The 18,023-nt window shown below is 51.8% G+C and overlaps 6 protein-coding genes across 6 annotated transcripts; all 6 read right to left on the minus strand.

Annotated features, from left to right (window-relative positions):
• Window positions 1–473: 473 nt before the first annotated feature.
• On the minus strand, window positions 474–1,229 carry BBA_07069 (C6 transcription factor; the record flags this gene model as incomplete). Its single annotated transcript, XM_008602166.1, has 2 exons — window positions 474–1,004; window positions 1,092–1,229. 2 exons carry the CDS (start codon window positions 1,227–1,229, stop codon window positions 474–476), a joined length of 669 nt encoding a protein of 222 aa, XP_008600388.1.
• A 1,277-nt stretch (window positions 1,230–2,506) lies between these two features.
• On the minus strand, window positions 2,507–4,134 carry BBA_07070 (C6 zinc finger domain-containing protein; the record flags this gene model as incomplete). The annotated part of the gene is made up of 3 exons (XM_008602167.1): window positions 2,507–3,287; window positions 3,396–3,861; window positions 3,987–4,134. The coding sequence occupies 3 exons, from the start codon at window positions 4,132–4,134 to the stop codon at window positions 2,507–2,509; spliced, it is 1,395 nt and encodes a 464-aa protein (XP_008600389.1).
• A 1,283-nt stretch (window positions 4,135–5,417) lies between these two features.
• BBA_07071 (C6 zinc finger domain-containing protein) lies at window positions 5,418–7,273 on the minus strand (the record flags this gene model as incomplete). Its single annotated transcript, XM_008602168.1, has 4 exons — window positions 5,418–6,141; window positions 6,223–6,673; window positions 6,773–7,035; window positions 7,146–7,273. 4 exons carry the CDS (start codon window positions 7,271–7,273, stop codon window positions 5,418–5,420), a joined length of 1,566 nt encoding a protein of 521 aa, XP_008600390.1.
• An 816-nt stretch (window positions 7,274–8,089) lies between these two features.
• On the minus strand, window positions 8,090–8,559 carry BBA_07072 (Cytochrome b5-like Heme/Steroid binding domain containing protein; the record flags this gene model as incomplete). Its single annotated transcript, XM_008602169.1, has 2 exons — window positions 8,090–8,247; window positions 8,463–8,559. The coding sequence occupies 2 exons, from the start codon at window positions 8,557–8,559 to the stop codon at window positions 8,090–8,092; spliced, it is 255 nt and encodes an 84-aa protein (XP_008600391.1).
• Window positions 8,560–9,184: 625 nt separating this feature from the next.
• Window positions 9,185–10,732, minus strand: BBA_07073 (peptidase family M48; the record flags this gene model as incomplete). Its single annotated transcript, XM_008602170.1, has 3 exons — window positions 9,185–9,343; window positions 9,478–9,908; window positions 10,033–10,732. 3 exons carry the CDS (start codon window positions 10,730–10,732, stop codon window positions 9,185–9,187), a joined length of 1,290 nt encoding a protein of 429 aa, XP_008600392.1.
• A 986-nt stretch (window positions 10,733–11,718) lies between these two features.
• BBA_07074 (methyltransferase domain-containing protein) lies at window positions 11,719–13,022 on the minus strand (the record flags this gene model as incomplete). Its single annotated transcript, XM_008602171.1, has 6 exons — window positions 11,719–11,820; window positions 11,895–12,357; window positions 12,448–12,715; window positions 12,792–12,877; window positions 12,930–12,946; window positions 13,011–13,022. The coding sequence occupies 6 exons, from the start codon at window positions 13,020–13,022 to the stop codon at window positions 11,719–11,721; spliced, it is 948 nt and encodes a 315-aa protein (XP_008600393.1).
• Between the last annotated feature and the right edge of the window lie 5,001 nt (window positions 13,023–18,023).

The following is an 18,023-nucleotide window of genomic DNA, read 5'->3' on the forward strand; positions in this document are numbered from 1 at the left end:
AAAAAGAGCAGCAGCACAGTAGCAGAAAATGTAAGCCCGTTTCTTCCCTTGGAAAAGGAAAATGAATGGCTGATAAAGTGTAATATGGTGGCTTGGCTGCGGGTTCTTGAGTTTGTTTAAAAAAAAAAAAACGCCTGCCATAGAACCGTGTCTACAGGCAGACGACAGAATGTAGCGCATGCATTCCTTTGATACTTGCGCTATATCGATTATATGGCAACGTGCAATCTTTGAATGCCCAGCCGGCTCTTGACTCTTGAATTTTCAATGCGTGCCGTAACTTTGAGAGGGGTAGTGAAGCTGCGGTAATGGAGTCAACGTCGAAAAAAACTCAAAGAGCTTTAGCAAAGGCCGGGCGCGGTTGGACTGGTTCCAAATGTCCCCTCGAGAATGCAAGGAGATTGGTTTGAGAAGAAGCCTGTGACATATATAGACTGGTGCATGACCTACGTATTGCCATGCACCGGGGCGTCTCAGCAGATGTGGTCGGTAGCTTGAGCCCAGCTTCTAGACCACTGAAGGGGCCAATATTCATCAAACGTGTCGGGTATGCTGCCATACGCGTCGGGCATGCCACCATGTAACGCAAACTCGGTAGTAGCCTGACACGGGGGCCAGTACCAGTCAATCTCGGGCGTCGTCGCACCGCCCAGATCCGGCAGCACCGCCTCTTCCGGTGTACTCGGCCCGCAGGCTCCTCGGTCCTCGCTATTATGACTACTACTCCCCGCCATTGACGACGGCGGATCCGAGCTGGCGCCGTCCCGTTGCCGGCTCTGCTTCACCAGACTATCCCGTATCGTGGCCAGCACAATCTCGGCATCGCCCTCGTCCTTGAGCCGGGAGACGACGCGCACGAGCTCCGCGGGGCACAGCTGCCCGAGCATCTGCACCACGCCCGGGATCGACTCCCGCGAGACCTTGGAGGAGAGCAGCGTGTCGCGGTAGGTGCACGTCACCGCCTTGGCCTCGCAGGACGAGCACGCAGGGCGTTGACCGTCGCACTGTTTGGAACATCAGGGGGAGGTTAGCTGCGGGGGGTCAAGGTCGTGGGCGGGGGGGATGGAGGCGGGCTAGAGACTTGATCTTACCCTGATCTTTTTGAGCCGACAATGGTGACAGGCGATACCGGTCGGGCGTCTTCGCTTCATTGCTGGATACGGCGGCGCGCGTTGCTGGCCGCGAGCCGCCTTTGGCTGGAGGGGCCGTCCTGGTTCGATATCCCCCATCGTTGTTGGAGAGCCTAAAAGCTCTTTGGGGGAGGTGTGTGGAGGGGGTGATTCGGCGTCTTTTTTTGCAGAACGAAATTCGCTTTGGGGGAACTCGATATCACTCGAAACCCTTTTTTTTTTTTTGCATCGAGAGAAAAAAAATGCTTGTTGCCTCGAGGCCTCCCTCTGCGTCGTCGGGAGAAGACAAGAAGGTGAGCAGAGAGAGAGAGAGAGAGAAGAGCCCCGAATTGATGCGATTGCACCAATGAAAAGCTCTCAATGTGCCGGAGACAATGTCCGGAGTATCCTGTCCAATCAGATGGGCCCGCGTCTCATACGGTCCCCGTTTCCCTAAAGTTGGCTGAAGTGAACCCCTGGTCGCTGTGCCGCTTGTCTGTCGAGTAGCTGCAGCATTTCGATAGCCCTTCTTTTGCGAATTTGTGAGGCTGATGAATGAGCGGAGGCGGTCTGCGCTACTTTTTGTTTCAAGTTCAAAAATTCATGGACGAAATTCATTGACAAAAAAAAAAAAAAAGACATTGTCATTTGTTGCGTAAATCTGGGGTAGCCTGTGGGCTCATCGGGCGTTCCCCAGAGTTATCCGTGGCAAAATCAGGTAGCCGCTGTTTGCTACAAAGCCGGGGGTCAGCGGATATTCACCCATATTATTACTCTTATGAATCGTATTGCCCCCTTTTCCTGCTTTGAAAATGACCTCAGATAAAGTCATAGCAGCCCTTTTTGCCGGCGGATTACTGCTACAGCGTTGGCGAGTAGAAAAATGACAAAGCCTCGCTTCACACTTTCCTTGCCATCCCGTCAATGCCACTATTACTGAGAGGCCCACTAATTCGTTACAGCTTCTCTCCACAAGACTTTGATCTCACAGGGCCAAGAGGGTTTACCTAGGACAACGGCTCTACAAAACTCCGAATTGACCTTTGCAACGCATTTTAACTGGTAATCGCGCAGACTACCCCAGTGTTTCCTGGAACTTTCAATCCACGGCCTCGACCTTTGAATATTGACCAAAACTTCCAAGGGGGGTGGCGAGGCGAGGCTGACATGGTGGGCTTTTTTTTTCTTTTTTCTTTTTTTTTTTCGAATTTCTTTGACTGGGCCAAAAGTGCAAGCAGAAAAGGCTGTAATAATCAAAGCACCAAATCCGAAATTGAAAATGGGGTAAATCGGTCGTATGTCATATAGCTACATGTGCTCAAACCTCTGTGCTTTTATATTATATACAGGCACGCTCCAAGTAGAGGGAAAAAAAAAAACGGGCGTTGTTTTTTTTTTTACACTACACACATGAGGGGCGTATCAAAGCAGTCTTCCCACCCAGTTTTGCCCGAATTCCAAAAAGGCCGCAACTTTCGAATCGCAGTGATGAAGCAGGCCGACGTGTTTGGCAAGCTCCAAATCGACAGGAGCGAACTTTCGATAAAGTCCTGATCCTCTGGCGAGCCGTCTGCCAGCGCCACGCCCGCGACAATGAGCGGCCAGCAGAGCGACGTGGTGTGCCTGAGCTGGTCCCAGGACCGCCGCGTGAGCGCCAGCAACTCGTCCCTCTGCTGGGCCCTCATCAGCGTGCCGCTGCTGTGTGTGGCGGCCGGCTGCTCCGCCCCCGACCCCGACCCCGACCCCGACTCCGACCCCGACGCCGGCCCCACGCACGAGGCAACGGCCGACGGCGGAAGCGTCATGATGCCGTAGAGCCGGACCGCAATGGCGTAGATGCGCCCAACCTTGGCTACCGTGTCCCTCTTGTCTTTAAACTCGGGCCCTGCTGCCCAGTCATCGGCATCGAAGCGGGCTATCGATGCAAATATGCACCGCACCTGCTGCTCTACGACGACGACGACTTCTTTTGTCTTGTCGAGTTTGCCGTTTTGCTTTTGGGCCAGAGAGGCGCGTAGCCTGGAAATATGCACCATGGCAATGTACAGCTCCGTCGGGCACTGCATCGAGGTGCTGTAGGCGGATTCGAGAATGGAGACGAGCTGATGGTCTGCATAGTCGTCGAAGCCATGGACTTGCTGCCTCGCAGGGCTTGTGGTGTTGACGTTGATGGCGATGCTGTTTTCATCGTAGCAGACCAGTCAGCAAGAAAGAAAGCGAAAAGGAAAAAAAAAAAAGAGTAAAGAAAAGAGAGAGAACAAGACAGCAAGGTAAAAGCCAACTTACGCCAATACATGATTTAGGCAGTAATATGGCGGTTCTGGCTGGTCAAGCATCGCCGCAATGCCGCCTCGGTGTCGGATATACTCAAAAAACGCTCCAAGATGCGCCTGCCACTGCGACCGCTCCACGTATATGTCGAGCACGAGCAGCTGGTCGATGCCGTAGAGGACGCGCCGCCACTCGGTGCCACCGCCGCCGCCGCCGCCGCAACCGCCGCCAGCGTCCTGGATGTGCTGGTTGACAATGGTGATGCTGGAGCTCAGATAGCGCGAGTACGTGGTCCAGACGCCCGCAAACGCCGGGTGGTGGCCGGGCTGGATGAGCATGCCGCGGGCCTTGGACGCGCGTGATATCTGGTCCCCGATGACCTGCGAGATGAAGCGCGAGTTGTGAAAGGTTTTGGCGTGGAATTCGGGGTGTCCTCCGGAGCGCACCTCGGCGCTGCGACCGGGCAAGACGACTTGAAAGTCTGGGGGGGCAGAAAGTCAGTCGAGAGTCACAAATCAACACACACACACACGCATACGCACACACAAGATGAAGAAAAAAAAAAGAGAAGAAAAAAAAATAAAAAAAGAGGGAGGAAAAACGTACAGTAGCGAATTCCCTCTTGCAAGTCCCAGTCTGGTGGTTCCGTCTCAATGTTGATGTGATGCTGGTGCACACTGCCCAAGGCCAGCAAAGCAGTCGTCTCGCTGCGACGATGATGATGCGGCGGGCTCTCTGGCGGCGTCTGCAGCATGTGGTGATGACGACTACTACCACCACCGCTGTCGACAGGAGTATGATTCTTGCGCGACTTGCCCTGCGACGGCGACGAGGGAGTCTGATAGCCGCGACACGTAACGCGACTCGATGCGCAGCGCCGACAAATTGGCCTTTCCTCGTCACATTTGACGCGGCGTGTTCTGGAAAAAAAAGCCCCCCCCACCCCGGCGTATGTTAGATTGGGAGTTGTATTTTAATATTAGTAGTCTTTGACAGAGAACCAACTGCGTGGCATCATCATCCCCATCCACCAAAGCTTTTTGTAAATTTCGACAGACAACATTGAAAGGGCAACACAAAAAAAAAAAAAAAAGACACATTGAGACGCGAGTAATTGGAAAAAAAAAGAAGAAAAAAAGAAGAAACAAGAAATCAACAAAGATGTGTGTGTGTGTGTGTTCAAAAACGTACCGACATGTAAGACAGCCTGTCCTCGCTCGCGGCGCCCATCGCCTTCGCCGCACCGCCCCCGTCTGCGTGCGACCAAGTGGTGCCTCGGGACCGACCGCGCCGCCCGTCAAGTTCAAGCTGCTGCTGCTGCTACTGCTGCTGCTGCTGCTACTACCTCCGCTGCTGCGCGGCGAAAAGTCGAGCAACAAGATCTGGCAGGCCATGACTTGGGGGAAAACAAAATGATGATGCCTTTGGGTAGGATTCGTGATGGGGAAACCCCCAGGTCAGAGCCAGAAAATAACTTTGATGGGTGGAGAAAAAGGAGGGTGAGCGCCACGGCGGTCGAACGAGGCTGCGATTCTGGGAAAATTCATTGTGTGGCGCTTTTTCTTTTTTCTTGTTTTAATAAAGTGCCCGACACCGCAGGCAGGCAGGCAGGCAGGCAGGCAGGCCGGCAGAGTCCTTGTGCGTGCATGCGTGCGTGCGTGCGGGTGCGGCTGGGCTTATTCCATGGCGCGGGTAAACTAGTACCGGTTCTGTGTATTGATCGACTTGTCAGTCTCGTCACAGCTTGGAACGAGACCTGCAGGGGGGGAAAGGGGGGGGGGGGGGGGGGAGGGGGCGGACGGCTGCAGGAAGAGCGTAATCATTCTCGTTTACTAGTTACAAGGCTGTACTTTGAATCATTGAAGGTCTTTGTTGCACATGATCTGTTTTGAAAGACAGAGCAAGACAGAGCTAATGCAGTCTCTGTACAATTGGCTGACCACTGGCCGAGAGAACAACGGCGTATATACAAAACAACCAAGGGTTGCCACCATGGGAATGGGCATATCCTCATCCTACATTACGCTCATTGTCGCCCTACGCAAGCGGCGGCACCGGCTCATTAAAACAGTCGTCCCATTCTGTTTTGCTCGAGTCGTCCCAGAAGACCCGCAGCTTCTGCAGACACAGGATTGGCCCGCATCGTGAAAGCCGGCTCATCCACATATCCAGCAGAGCCTCTGCGACGAATGCGCGATCCTCGGCGCTGCCGTCTCCGCCGAGCGAGACGCCCGCGACCGTCACCGGCCACGCGAGAGCGAGCGCCGTCTTGAACCTCCCCCAAAACCGGTACAGCATGTTGAGCAGCTCGCACCGGTGCGCGATGCGCACGCTGTCGTACATGGACATGCCCGGCAAGCGCTGGTAGCCGGCCGCAACGGCCCACGAGACTGTGGCCGATTGGGGCAGCGAGAGGACGCCAAACAGACGCACCGCGACTTGAAAGATGTGGGATAGCGTGGAAATGACGGCTTCCGGCTTAGAGTCTACCTGTTTGGCCCACGCATTATAGTCGAAAGCGCCGATTCGGTCAAACAAGTCTCGCAGCTCCGTGTTGAGGCTGATTTTGGAGCATCTGCCGTCGGCGATGCGGCCGCGGAGCTGTGTCAGGTTCTTGACGATGACGAGTAGCGGCGGCGGGCACGCGAGGTCCGGACTCGTATCGAGGGCAGAGAGAAGCAGGACATCCTCGTCCGTGTATGCCTCGAAGCCGCAGAGCTGTTTGCTCGCCGGACTAGTCGTGTTGGCGGCAATGGCGATGCTGGTTTGCGGCGGTTAAACAAGGTCAGTCCGGTTCAAAGAACGAATACGAAAATAACAATGTTTAAAGCAGAGAACATACACCAATATCGACCACTGCGTGCTGTTGATGTAGGCATCATTTTCTCGCATGAGTGCTCGCACGCCGCCCATGTGCTGCGCCAAGGCGAGATAGCCAACAAGATGCGGACGCCACGTGGACGCATCCACAATCATATCAAAGTACAGCAACGTCAATATCCGTCGGAGTGCCTCCTTTTTGCTGCGGGACACGAGGCTCTTGTTGTCTGATATGCCTCTGTTGACGGTAGAGAGTATGTCGATCATGTGGCGCGAGTGGGCAGCCCAGGCCCCGTCGACAGAGGCATCCTCGCGGGCGCGGAGCAGCCTGCCGCGGGCCCGGGACGCGTCGGCGATTCGGTGGCAGCTGACGTCGAGGAGGAAAATCGGGCGATTGGGGCCGTGGCATGGCGGTAAGCCGGTGAAGGGGGCCATGAATTGCTCATCGCAGCACGGCAGGACAAAAACAAGGTCTGTTTTTTTTTTCGAAGCAAAGGTTGAGCACACGAATAACACGGGAGAGGGGGGGAAACAGGTAAAAAAAAAAAAAGATGGATATAGGGGCGACATACAGTATCGGGCCGCTTCCATGCATTCCCAGTCTGGGGGCTCTGGCTCGTCAATGTATCGGCGCCGGGCGACGGCGACGGCCTCTTGGACGAGACCCCGGCGGACACAATGGGCGTCTGTCCTGGTCTCTTCTTTCGATTGACGCGCAGCGACAACGGTGAGCATGTCTGGGTCACAGCCAAAGTCGTAACCGCGACACTCGCGTCGACCTGTAGCGCAGCGGCGACAGGCAGGCTTTGTCTCGTCGCACTTGATGTGGCGAGCGCTGTGTCCAACAAGAAACCTGTCAGCGCTGATGATCAAGGAGATTCCCGCCCGCTTCCCCCCCCTTCCCTTCGACTATGCAATGGGTGAGGGCCCTGAGAATATACGAACCGACAAGTGAGGCATCCTGTCCTGCCTCTGGTGGTCCATCGCTTTTGGCGAATGGTGCCCTTGTTGGTCAGCTCGGTGCCCACACCGGCGCCCAGCTCGCCGCCGCCGGGGTCATTGGTTGGTGTCATGGAGGCATCGAGGTCACTCTAGAGCAGTCGAAGCGCTGCTGTCAAACTCGTTCTTGATATTGTTTTTCTGCTTGGGACGACGGGAGCTGAAATCCTCAATTGCAGGGCTGGATGTCGGTACAAGGAGAGAGTGGCGGCGGCGGCTGTGCGATGGAATCCACCGACTCCCGCGGGGGAGCTAGATCCCCCTGTTCCTTGCCACTGGATAACGCCACTGGATAACGCCACTGGAAAATACATGTTGCGAGTGCATGCATAAGGAGAGGGGAGCTCTGGGTGACTTCTGTGGTGCCTATTGCATATTCCACCGCTGAAAAGTGATCCGTTTGATGAGTATCACGACAGGTACCTTACGTTGACCAGGGCAAGAATGCATTTAGCACATGACCAGCACAGTTATAATACTTTTATGTCTGGCAAAAGAACTATTGCACGCCGAAAAGGCAGAAATGGGACAATAGTAGTATACAGATTTTTTTTTTTCGTATATTTTCACGATTTTCCAGCAGCCCATGTTCTATTCATATGCTGGCCTAAATCGAACACGTCCTCATGCACAACATGTCCGCATCAAATGCAAAACCCATCCCCTCTTCCTCTAAACAATTGTACATGCATGCCTTGCAGGGCCCCGGCCCCAAGTCTCTGGAAGTACTCGATTCCCCATTTCCGACCGACCCGGCGGCGCACAGTGCAGGCTTGCCGATGGTGCTCGCTAAAAAGCGAATTGCATACGCGGGGGCGTCTGGTGTTCGCCCACGTCAAAACTTTCTCATTGTATAGTGCTTTTTTTTTCTTCGTCCCATCTCTCGACGTTTATAGCTTGGCCGACTCGGTGACGGAGCCAATCTTGAAGCGGTCGCCGTACTTTGCCAGGACGCTCTCGCCGTGGTACTTCCAAAACGCCTTGGTAGCGTCCTTGCCGCCCATGCGCTGAATGACGCGGGCGCCGCCGGGGTGCTCATCGACAAAGGCTGAAGAAGAAGAAAAAAACGGTGTTAATAATCGTACATGCTCTAGAGATAATAGTCGGTTTGTTCAAGTGAATTGTAGCATTGGGGGAGTTGCAGTCGGTTGCCGAGGTCGCAAAGCGGGCCAAAGCTTGTGACGCGACCGCGCGACATCTGAATTGCCTTCGTCCCCGAAGAGAAACTGTCGCATGGGCTTGCTTGTGGTGACTTTCACTTACTGGTTACATCGTAGACGTTGCCCTCGATAATGAGCCACAGACCATTATCCTTGTCCTTGTGCTTGCTGACCTCGGCGGCGGCAAAAGTCTTGGACATGATGGCGGTGTTTTTGGGGAGAGGGGGTAAACGGTGGCTGTTGGAGGTATTTGGTCGGACAAACGTTGACAGTAATTGACGGAGATTTTATCAAATGATTTTGCAATCGAACAAGTGTAGAGTAGAGAAGAGAAAGTGAACACAGTTTGTTGCTCTTAAGAAGAAGCGGCCAGTAGTATGATGGAAGCGCAACAATTAACCTCGGCTCGGTCTACGGGTCCCCCCACAGCAAACGCTATCAGTTGCCAACAAGACAAAAAAGCCACCACTGGCGCACAGAGTCTCCCGCTAAAAGTTCATGGGACGTCATTTGCCGTCCGCTGGCCTATGAGCGCCCTGCTATTCGTAAAAGCCCGTTTGCGCCCGTTGCGGGGGTTGGTGCTCCCCAGGCAATCTTGGCTTGTGCCGACTAGGCATATAGCCGTTGAGGGAGGTGGACGAGGCTGTTATACTCGGACTTGTTCAGTGCAAGTAGTGATAACTCTTTCCAACAAGGTGATTACTTCGAGTTCTATTAAAGTCTAATGGTCTTTTGTTGCGACATTTCTATAACGCGTGGTTGCTTCACGTCTCTCAAGTTCTAATGGTGTCTTGTCGCGACATTTCTATACGTCGTAGGAAATGGTCACGCCATTGTGTCGGGGCGGGGCATTTCAGACTGTCTTTGCTTCATTGCATACCGGAATCTTCGCGCAAAGGACTCTGTTCCCTTGCAGTCGCTCTGCTCCCGCTTTGCCAAGGCTTCTGGCATGAGCTTCTTGAGCCTCGCAACTCTATGATTATTCTGTAGACGATGCGGAATTAGTTTTTTTTTATTTTTCCTTTTCTTCTTTTCTCCGATGCCGTTCGGGAAAGAGCTCCGAGTTGGAAAAAAAAAGGGAAAAAAAAAAAAGAAGAAAACATGACAAAAGAACATACCGAGGGATGCGTGCTCAGCACCTCTTCAATCTCTTGGCCCTGCGCGCTCATCCGCTTCCAAAACCCAATCGACGCGCGCGGGTCGTAGCACGCCTCAGCCATCATCATCAGCCCAATGTGGTCGGCCTCGTACTCGTGCGTGCGGCTCATGGGCAGCTCAAACATGAGCGTGGGCAGCACAAACGCGCCCGTCGCCGTCCACATGGCAAACAGCGCGAGCCCCGGCAGCGTGCCGACCAAGAAGAAGAGGGCGCCCGTGGTAAAGTTGCCCACCCACGCCAGCGACAGCCGCTCCGCCGTGTGCGATGCCGTCTGGTGCGCAATCTCGTGGCCCAGCACCGCCGCCAGCGCGTCCTCGTTGCCGCACATGTTGATGAGCCCGCTAAACACAAACACCTTGCCGCCGGGCAGGACGAATGCGTTGGCCTGAGCTGCGGGGGTGGGTTTCAATGTCAGCGCGTTCTGTCTTGTCTGCTTGTTCCTCGTTGCTTTCGGTCCTCTCTTGACCACCCCTTCAAGGCAGGAGAAAAAAAAAAGAAAAAAAAACCAACTCACAATCATCTGCAATGACGTAAATCTCCCACTTCAAATCCGCCAACCCGCTCACAGGAATCAGCCGCCTCATGACATTCTTGACAATCTGCGTCCTGACGTCCCTCTCCGACAAAATCACCCCGCCCGCGTCGTACACTTGCCTGAGGATGCTCTCGACCGGCTGCGGATTCATGCGCTCCGCAATCTCGTCCGACAAAAAGTTGAACCGCGTGCGTCCCGTCAGCGGCACCGTCTGCGAGTTCCACACGTAAAACGCCACCGCCGCCAGCATCACCGCCGCCACTGCCGCTTTTGACTGCGGCCCGGATGCTGCCTCGCGCGCCGTCCGACGCGGCGGCGGTGGTGCTCCTGATGAGCCATTGTCGTCGTAGCCTCCTCTGGGGTCGAACCGGTAGTACCCCGCCTCGCTCCAGATATCGGGGCGGCGCCGCGGCCGTTGAAAATCGGCTGGCCTCTCCCATGTGCCCGTGACGTGCTCTGGCTGCTGCTGCCGCTGCTGGCCTTTGTCGCCGCGGCCCGGTCGCTGTCGAGGACTCGAGCTGCATAGCGCTCTGCGGGGGGTGGTGGTGGTCGGAAGCGGCGGCGCGCATGCGAGACAGGCCGGCTCAACAGGGCTGGCGGCGGCTGCAGTTATTCGCGACGAAGGAGCCCGCTGCAGGCAAATGCGGCTTGCGCGGGCCAGTCGGACCGTTGCGTACATCTTGATTCGGGTCGTTTTCGATGTCGCAAGGGGGGGGACGACGACAATTGGATGAAAAGGCTGTGTGAGGCAGGCCAAGTTCAAGTCTGGGGAAGCTCTGGAAAGCGACTTCGGCCCCAGGTCGACGCACAGAGTTTCAAGTTAGTGGGGCTGCCCTTCTCTGCCTGACTCGTTGCTGTTGGCCAGCCTTCTTACATTAGGACGACATGAGTTGTAGACAAGTGTGAGATTTTCTTCATCATTAAAAAGAAAAAAAAAAATACTTGCAGATTTCGGATTCAGGTGTATCTTTTTTTTTTCTTTTCAAATTTCATGACCGATACTTGTGGGCAATAGTAGAATAAATGTCAATGATGACGTCTCAAGCTTATACATTACCCAAGCAATACTTTTCGTTTCACCAGCATTCCTTATCAGTCTCGCTTTTAGCTGGTCGCTCAAAGTTAGCTAGTCGCTCAAAGTTGGCTGGTCGCTTAAAGGGAGGCTGATAACTGTCGTTGCAACCGTGGGAGTATTTTCAACGTTCAAGTCTTAGTGTAGTCACATCGCTTTACAATACTACGCTGTCATTATCCGCGCTACCTTTGCCTTTGGCAGGTTGCCTGAAATATATACAAAAAATTTCAATGACACTGAAGGGTTCGTTCAAGTACCAAATTCGAGATGCCGTCACTTATAATATTCAAGTACGACTCCGGCTAGATCTTTCGCGACTCACCAGTACAATGGCCAATTAGCGGTGTTTCAGTTTTCAAAGTCAGCTTCTTAAAATGATGCGTTATCTGTATCTGAGGGGAATACATTGTATGCCTCGAATAGGCTAATTGTCCTATCTAGCCATCAGTAGAGCCGTCAAGTCTCCTTGGCAATCTTGGAAAACTCTTTACTACCATATATGCCCTCAAAGTCCGGCTCGATGACTAGATTTTCCATCGTTTGACTAGATTCGAAATTATTTCTCTCTGGATTCTTTACCAATATAGCCGCTATTCGTTTTCATATGGTTTACGTCCCCAAACAACCCAAATTGGCATATAGGAATGTATACGCGTGTCGGAAACTTGACGTCTCACATCCACCAAGGCAACCTGCCACAAAAAAGAAAATGTTAGTAGCACAACATAAACTCGCCGAGGCACTCACTGAATTTTTTTTTTCGTACCTCAATCTCCTCTTGCGTCTTGTTGAATGCCTTTTTAAACATGCTAAACGAAAACCCCGACAGGCCCGTCAAGAAATTTCTCTCCCACATGCGCCCAATGTCCTTGAGCCGCTCGTCTTTTGGCCATCCATTCGACGGCATCTTGAATATCCGCTCCTGCACATCCACAAACCCCACGCGCTCATAGACCTCGCGAAGCGTGTGCGCCATCATGGTCGGCCGGTCGCAAATGGCTCCGGCCGTGGCCATGTCGTGGAACCAGCGGCTCAGCGCCGAGTCTTGGGGTAGCGTGTCGTCGTCGCTGGTTATGATGCTGTCGAGTTCTTGAGATTCAAACCACCCGCCCGGTTGCAGGTTTTCAAACGCCTGCTTGGCAATCTGTTCTTCAAAGGACGACCAGCAGCCCGACGTCACTCGTGTGTGGATGTAGTCGTACTTTTGCGAATACTCCCAGGGCTCCGATCTAAAACAGCTCGTGCATTAGCTCATTTAGTCCCTTGCCCTTGTGCGACGTGAATAGGCGACTCCTCTCGGAAGCAGAATTCGAACTTACGAGTCTTCAACAAAGAATGACACGTTTGGTGGGACATCTTCTGGTTGAATAGGGGATAGATCCGTGGCCACAATCTGCGCTTGTGGAAACTCATCACCCATCTGAATAGCCCACTCCCCCGTTCCAGTGGCGATATCTAGCACCAAGCGTGGGGGATTCTGGGCAGATAAAGGTGCAAAGTAGATTTTGCCCCCGAAAAGCCGTGTCAAGGCGTTGAATTGCAGAAATAGACGTTCTTGTTCGATGGTGTCGTTGGGAAAGGGATATGCTTTTGAAATGTCAGTTTTTAGCCTCTCTTTTTCTGTAATGCTCCATGTAGTTCAGTTTGGAGACAATCAACCTACACCCTGCCTTGTATGCGTGATATGTTCTGCCAAACTCTTGTGGAAAGTTTCTGATGCTCTCGGAAAGCGACCATGACGATTCAACGCTGACAAGGTCGTTAGTCTCTGAAAAAGGTGCTCCGGCTTCGATACACGTACATGTCTTCTACCGTTGACTATTTTGATTTATTATTAGGCTTTTTTCGACTGTTGTTATCAGGAATTTTGATACATGCTTACATCTGGTTCCATCTCGGCGGGTGGCAACGACGAGTTGAACGAGAATTCGTACCGACTCAAGTCCTTGGGGCTCCCTCGCCCACCATCTCGGCCTTGGCCTCCAGGATTCGACCCAGACATTATTTATCTGTAGCGTTTGTGCTGCTAGTTATTTGCTCCGAGTTTTCGTGCCGTTTTCCAGTTTTGCAAAGTACTAATCACTTTGTTCTCGTCAAACCTCTGTCCTTTTCAATGAAAGATTTCCGCGGTAATCCAAGAGTAAGAACTGGTCATGTGTTGGTTGGTGAGTCTTTGTCTTGCTTGCCGTCCCCTTCTTGTCGTCGTGAGAGAATTTCCAGCAGGAAACGGAGTCGAGGTGCTGGCAAGACGCAATATTGTCGCTTCGATCTGAAGTACCGCAGGTCCTAATACGAATGACAATGACGCGACTACAAAAACCCAAAACACCTCTTCGATATCTCGTATGCAGCGTAGAGAGATGACTGAATGATAGTTAAGCGAAGCATGTACTGGCCACCGCCACACCAAACAAACAACGAGGAGCGTTGCGTAGAGGCTCCGCGGCAAGCCAAGTTGGCTTATACGGCAAGGTCCAAGACGTGGCAGGTTCCACACGTCGGTCCACCTCTAATAGAAGAGCTTTCGCGGCCCTAATGCAAGTCTCTCTGAATTCGGAATCCCTTGACCATCCAGGCGGGCGTGGAATCTAGGCAAGAGCATCCGTACTGGGGAGATTTCACATAAGCAAATAGCTTGATCCCAGCATTCGGAAACCGCACTCCGATACTCCGATCAAGGTCTGTTATGCAAGACATACAGCTGAAAGAGTCGGTCGCGACAAGTTGACGTTGGTGTTGCAGCACCAAAAGCAACACACGCACACACAGGCACAAGCAGCCCGAGTTCTGGGGAAATGATTCAGCATCAGGTTCCAGGTTTACTGCTAGCTGGCTTGTTAGCGGGTAAGGTTCCAGCCCACCGGGTCTCCCGCCCCTCCGTATTATTGCAGTGGCGTCCCCGTGGCTACATCTGGAGCGCCTCTAGCCAACCAGCCTGGTGGGTTCAAGGGACATGGGGGGTCTGGATGAGCAAGGGTGGAGGCCTGCCAGCTTTCCCCTTCTCTCCTTTCAACTACGGGGCAAAGAGGAGTACGAGGTCCCGGTAATCTGGGTCAGAGACGTCTAGTCCGTGAGACCGAATGGCATCAATAGATGGTCATGACATACGCCACAACGATTTTCAGCGCAGGCTCGTCTCGTGGATGAACATGAGAGACTCCGACTCGAGATTTAGTATCATTAAACTTGTCGGTTTGCTGGATAAAGCAAACTTCAAACTCTTCCTCTGATAGTCTGATGCGAAAATTGGGCTGATACCTTCTGCCACAAAACTAACTGACAAACCTGCCTGTCGACCACTTGCAGCACACTAATGCGAGGCTAGATAATAAAATGGCAAAATTGTCAGTTGACTAGTTCATTACATATTACAGGTATCGTGCATGACCATCGTTCTAGCCTCACCTTGATGATAAATTATGAGCAGCAAGGATCAATTGAGAAGGAGGTAATCCGTACCATGGGTGCTCACAGTAAAACTTACTCCAGCCCCCAACCTTTGATCAATACCATGTCCTTTTGTTTATCGAGTTGTTTTATTTGCTTCTTTTAGCAAAAGTCAACAAATTACGCACCAAACATTGTCAAAAAGACGCAAAGCTAGCGTGGCTGAATATACTCAAGTTACAGGAGTGATGCTGAACAAAGCCCATGCCCCTTCAACTAAAAAGGCTTCCCGCCCGGCTCACCCTGGTTGCCTGACTGGCTTGAACCATCCAGCCCTGGTCTCTGCCGAGTGCTGGCGGCATGCGCGCTTGAGTAGAAAAAAAAAGAAAAGAAAAAGAAAAGCTACAAGTAGGAAACGGAGAGGGTGAGCTTACGAATCAGACGGCTGTCGTCCCCGGATTCGACACCTATAGGCGCCTTTTCGGTAGGGACGGACGACAGATTCTTCAAGGCTTTTATTAGCCTACCCAACAGTGTCGCAGACTACGGATTAGATTAATACCTTTTGAGAATCAGCTAGAGGAGCCTAATTCTTTGTTATTGACTGTTTTTGCTTGTAAATCGAAACAGCTAGTGCCAGTCCGGTATCTCTTTCAAAGAGGTGGCACGAGCAATGGGCCTCTAGTTGGTGAAAGCGAGATACATACAGTAGTATTGTCCTAGTGCCGTACAGAGTAATCCGTACAGAGTACGCATTTAGGCAAAGTAATCGAAAATCACGTCTTTTATTTTATTTATATAATCACCAAATTAGCGTTATTGTCCCGAGAGATTGGGCCAATAAGTTGACAGCTTCCATGATTCCATTAACCCATGTCTCAGACACGCCAGGTTTGCCTTGTCCGCCTTGTCTGAGCCTTTTCTACTACACCGTGGCAGTACGACCGGAGAAGAAGCTCCTTATAAAAAAAGAAAAAGTTTCCAAGAAACTTCCCGATATGGCTGTCGCTCGATGCTTGCAACTTTCATCACAAAAGAATCATGATGCATCGAGTTTGCCCTCGAAACCTGCAATCTGCAAAGTCAGCTAATTAGCTGCTAGGCGCGCCAAGTCCTAATCAAAGCCCACCAACAACTATTTTTGGCAAGTCACGCCAGGCGTACGTCTGTTGTCTCTTACAGCGTCCCACTGCTGAGGACTTTTTTTCTTTTTCTTTTTTTTTTTTTTCCCCTTTCCGTTTTCTCTTCTTTCGAGCTCTTCAGAGGCTGAATTTTGTTCAAAGAACAAAACCTCTGTGGAGAAGAAGCACTTGGTCCCCCCCTCCCTGGCGCGTCAGCAAGGGGGTGATGGTGGACGCGGGACCCGAGGATCTGGGCACGCGAACCCGACGGTTTGGTTACGGGAACGCGCCTTTTTTGGCACATGGAAAGCCCGAAAAGCACTGACCCCTCTCCACGGCTGAGGTAGGGGTCTCAATTTAAAATAAAGGGAAACCTTGGATAAACAATTGAACAATAGTTGGCTACCCCCGTGGAGCAGACACACTCCTGTCAAGTCGTTACTGGTAAAGTACCAAACTACAAGGACAAGGTAAAATACAGGATTACTGAATCTAATTGTTGCATTTCCTTCCCACTCCCATCTTTGCATCACGCAGCTGATAGATACACATTACATCAATACGACTTAGCCAACGATGAGCGCGAAGCACGCGGAAGAGAGACGAAAAGACACGGCGAGAAAGAAGAGCCTTGTCAAGAGACAAAAAAGGCCATCCCCACACATAATCGGACCAGTCTTGGGTAAATTTCAGTCCCTGGCAATTTTGCGCAAAAGCGGTTGTCGTGTCAAGGAGGATCATCATCACTGATCATCCAACCATTTGTTCCGCCCAAAATATTGGCAACCACCTGTTCTTTGATTGACAACAAGCCGTGCATGTGCCAAGCCACTTATTTGGCTCAAAGGGAGCCTCCAGAACTCTGACGTTTTTCGTTCCGTGTTTTGCAGGGACCAGGACACATGGTGGTTGCATGTAGCTGCAAGCCTCCCCCCCTCCCTTTTCTTCAGCAGTTTTCGTCGTGAGGGGGGAAACAGAGAGGTATTTTGCCCCCCCCCCCCCAATTCTGCAGGAATGGCCTCACCTTCTCTCCCAATCCGCCTGTAATTACCGGTCAACACGTGCTTGCTTGTCCCCCCAGCCACGACCGCATCAGCGGCACGGTCCCGCCTCCTGCAGTGGTCGGTCGGCTGCATGAAAAAGAAAAAAACCTGGTTCCTTTTTTTTTTTTTCTTTCTTCGTGGCGCTCCCCTTCATGTCATGATGATCACAGCTTTCGCCTTTTTTTTAATCCAAAAAGTTGGCTGGAACACGGAGTAGACGAATGAGAGCGGCTGCTTGACGAAGCTGTTTCGAGAACCTCTCTGAAAAAAAAAAACATACCAGTACATGGCCAGACGTCTCTTTCAATCTGCAGGCCCCCATGCTGATCAGTCCAAACCCTTTGCGAGGGACATGGATTCGTGGACTTTGCAAAGGCACTGGTTGCTGAGTTTGGCAATGACCACACACCGATCCCTCGGAGGTACAATCAATCCTCTGCAAAGTTCCCGCCACCTTGTTACGTCCTTTCTCTTCGACAACTCGATTCGTCATCTTCCCCGTCGCTCGACCTCTGTAGTATCACAAAGCTGGTTTTCTTTCTCTGGAAACAGAAGCATGGGTTACACATTCGTGTCGTTATAAGTACGAAATCGATGAGGACAAAGGTTTCCAAGTGCGGATATCATCTATCAGTAGTGACATGACACGTCAGACATGATTCCAAAACAACAGCGTCGACCTGGTCAGGCACAACAAGGGCCGGCTTGTGAGGCAAACTCGCCACGCGGTTCGGGGAGAAATGTTAGCCTCCACACTTTTACAAGGAAAATAGCAAGGCACGGGTATACTCGGATCACTCGTCCGTCAACTTTGTAGTTTGTTCAAGGCCGGGGAAAGAGAGACGTTGAAGCTATACACCCGGGACATGATTCAAACGACCATCTATCTTCTCATTTAGCAACTGAAAGCAAGAATAGGTTACGTGTAATGGATGATGAGGCCATATATCCAAATTCACACACACACGCAGAACAAGGTAAATCCAGAAATCAGAAATGTCATTCCAGTCTTACTAGCAGAGGGGTATTAATCTAATCCTCAAATATTTTCTTCTTGTCAAAAGTATCTCCCTCCCCACCGTCTTAATCAAACACACCTTCTAATAACAATAAGATAATGAGGGTAATGAAAAACCTAAAACGTAAAAAAAAATAAAAAGGCCTATAAAGTGTAAACAACCGTTCCCAACTTTGAGGTATATAACAAAAGAAAAGAGAAAAAAGAAATGCACAACCACCACCACCACCGAGACACACAAAAGAGAAAAAAAAAGATTCCTTCTTCTCTCCCTTTACAAAGGAGTAGAAATTAGTAGTTCCATAGACATCATTAAAAAAATCCCA

The sequence above is a fragment of the Beauveria bassiana genome (assembly GCF_000280675.1).
Source record: "Beauveria bassiana ARSEF 2860 unplaced genomic scaffold BBA_S00022, whole genome shotgun sequence".
Lineage (NCBI taxonomy): Eukaryota > Fungi > Ascomycota > Sordariomycetes > Hypocreales > Cordycipitaceae > Beauveria > Beauveria bassiana.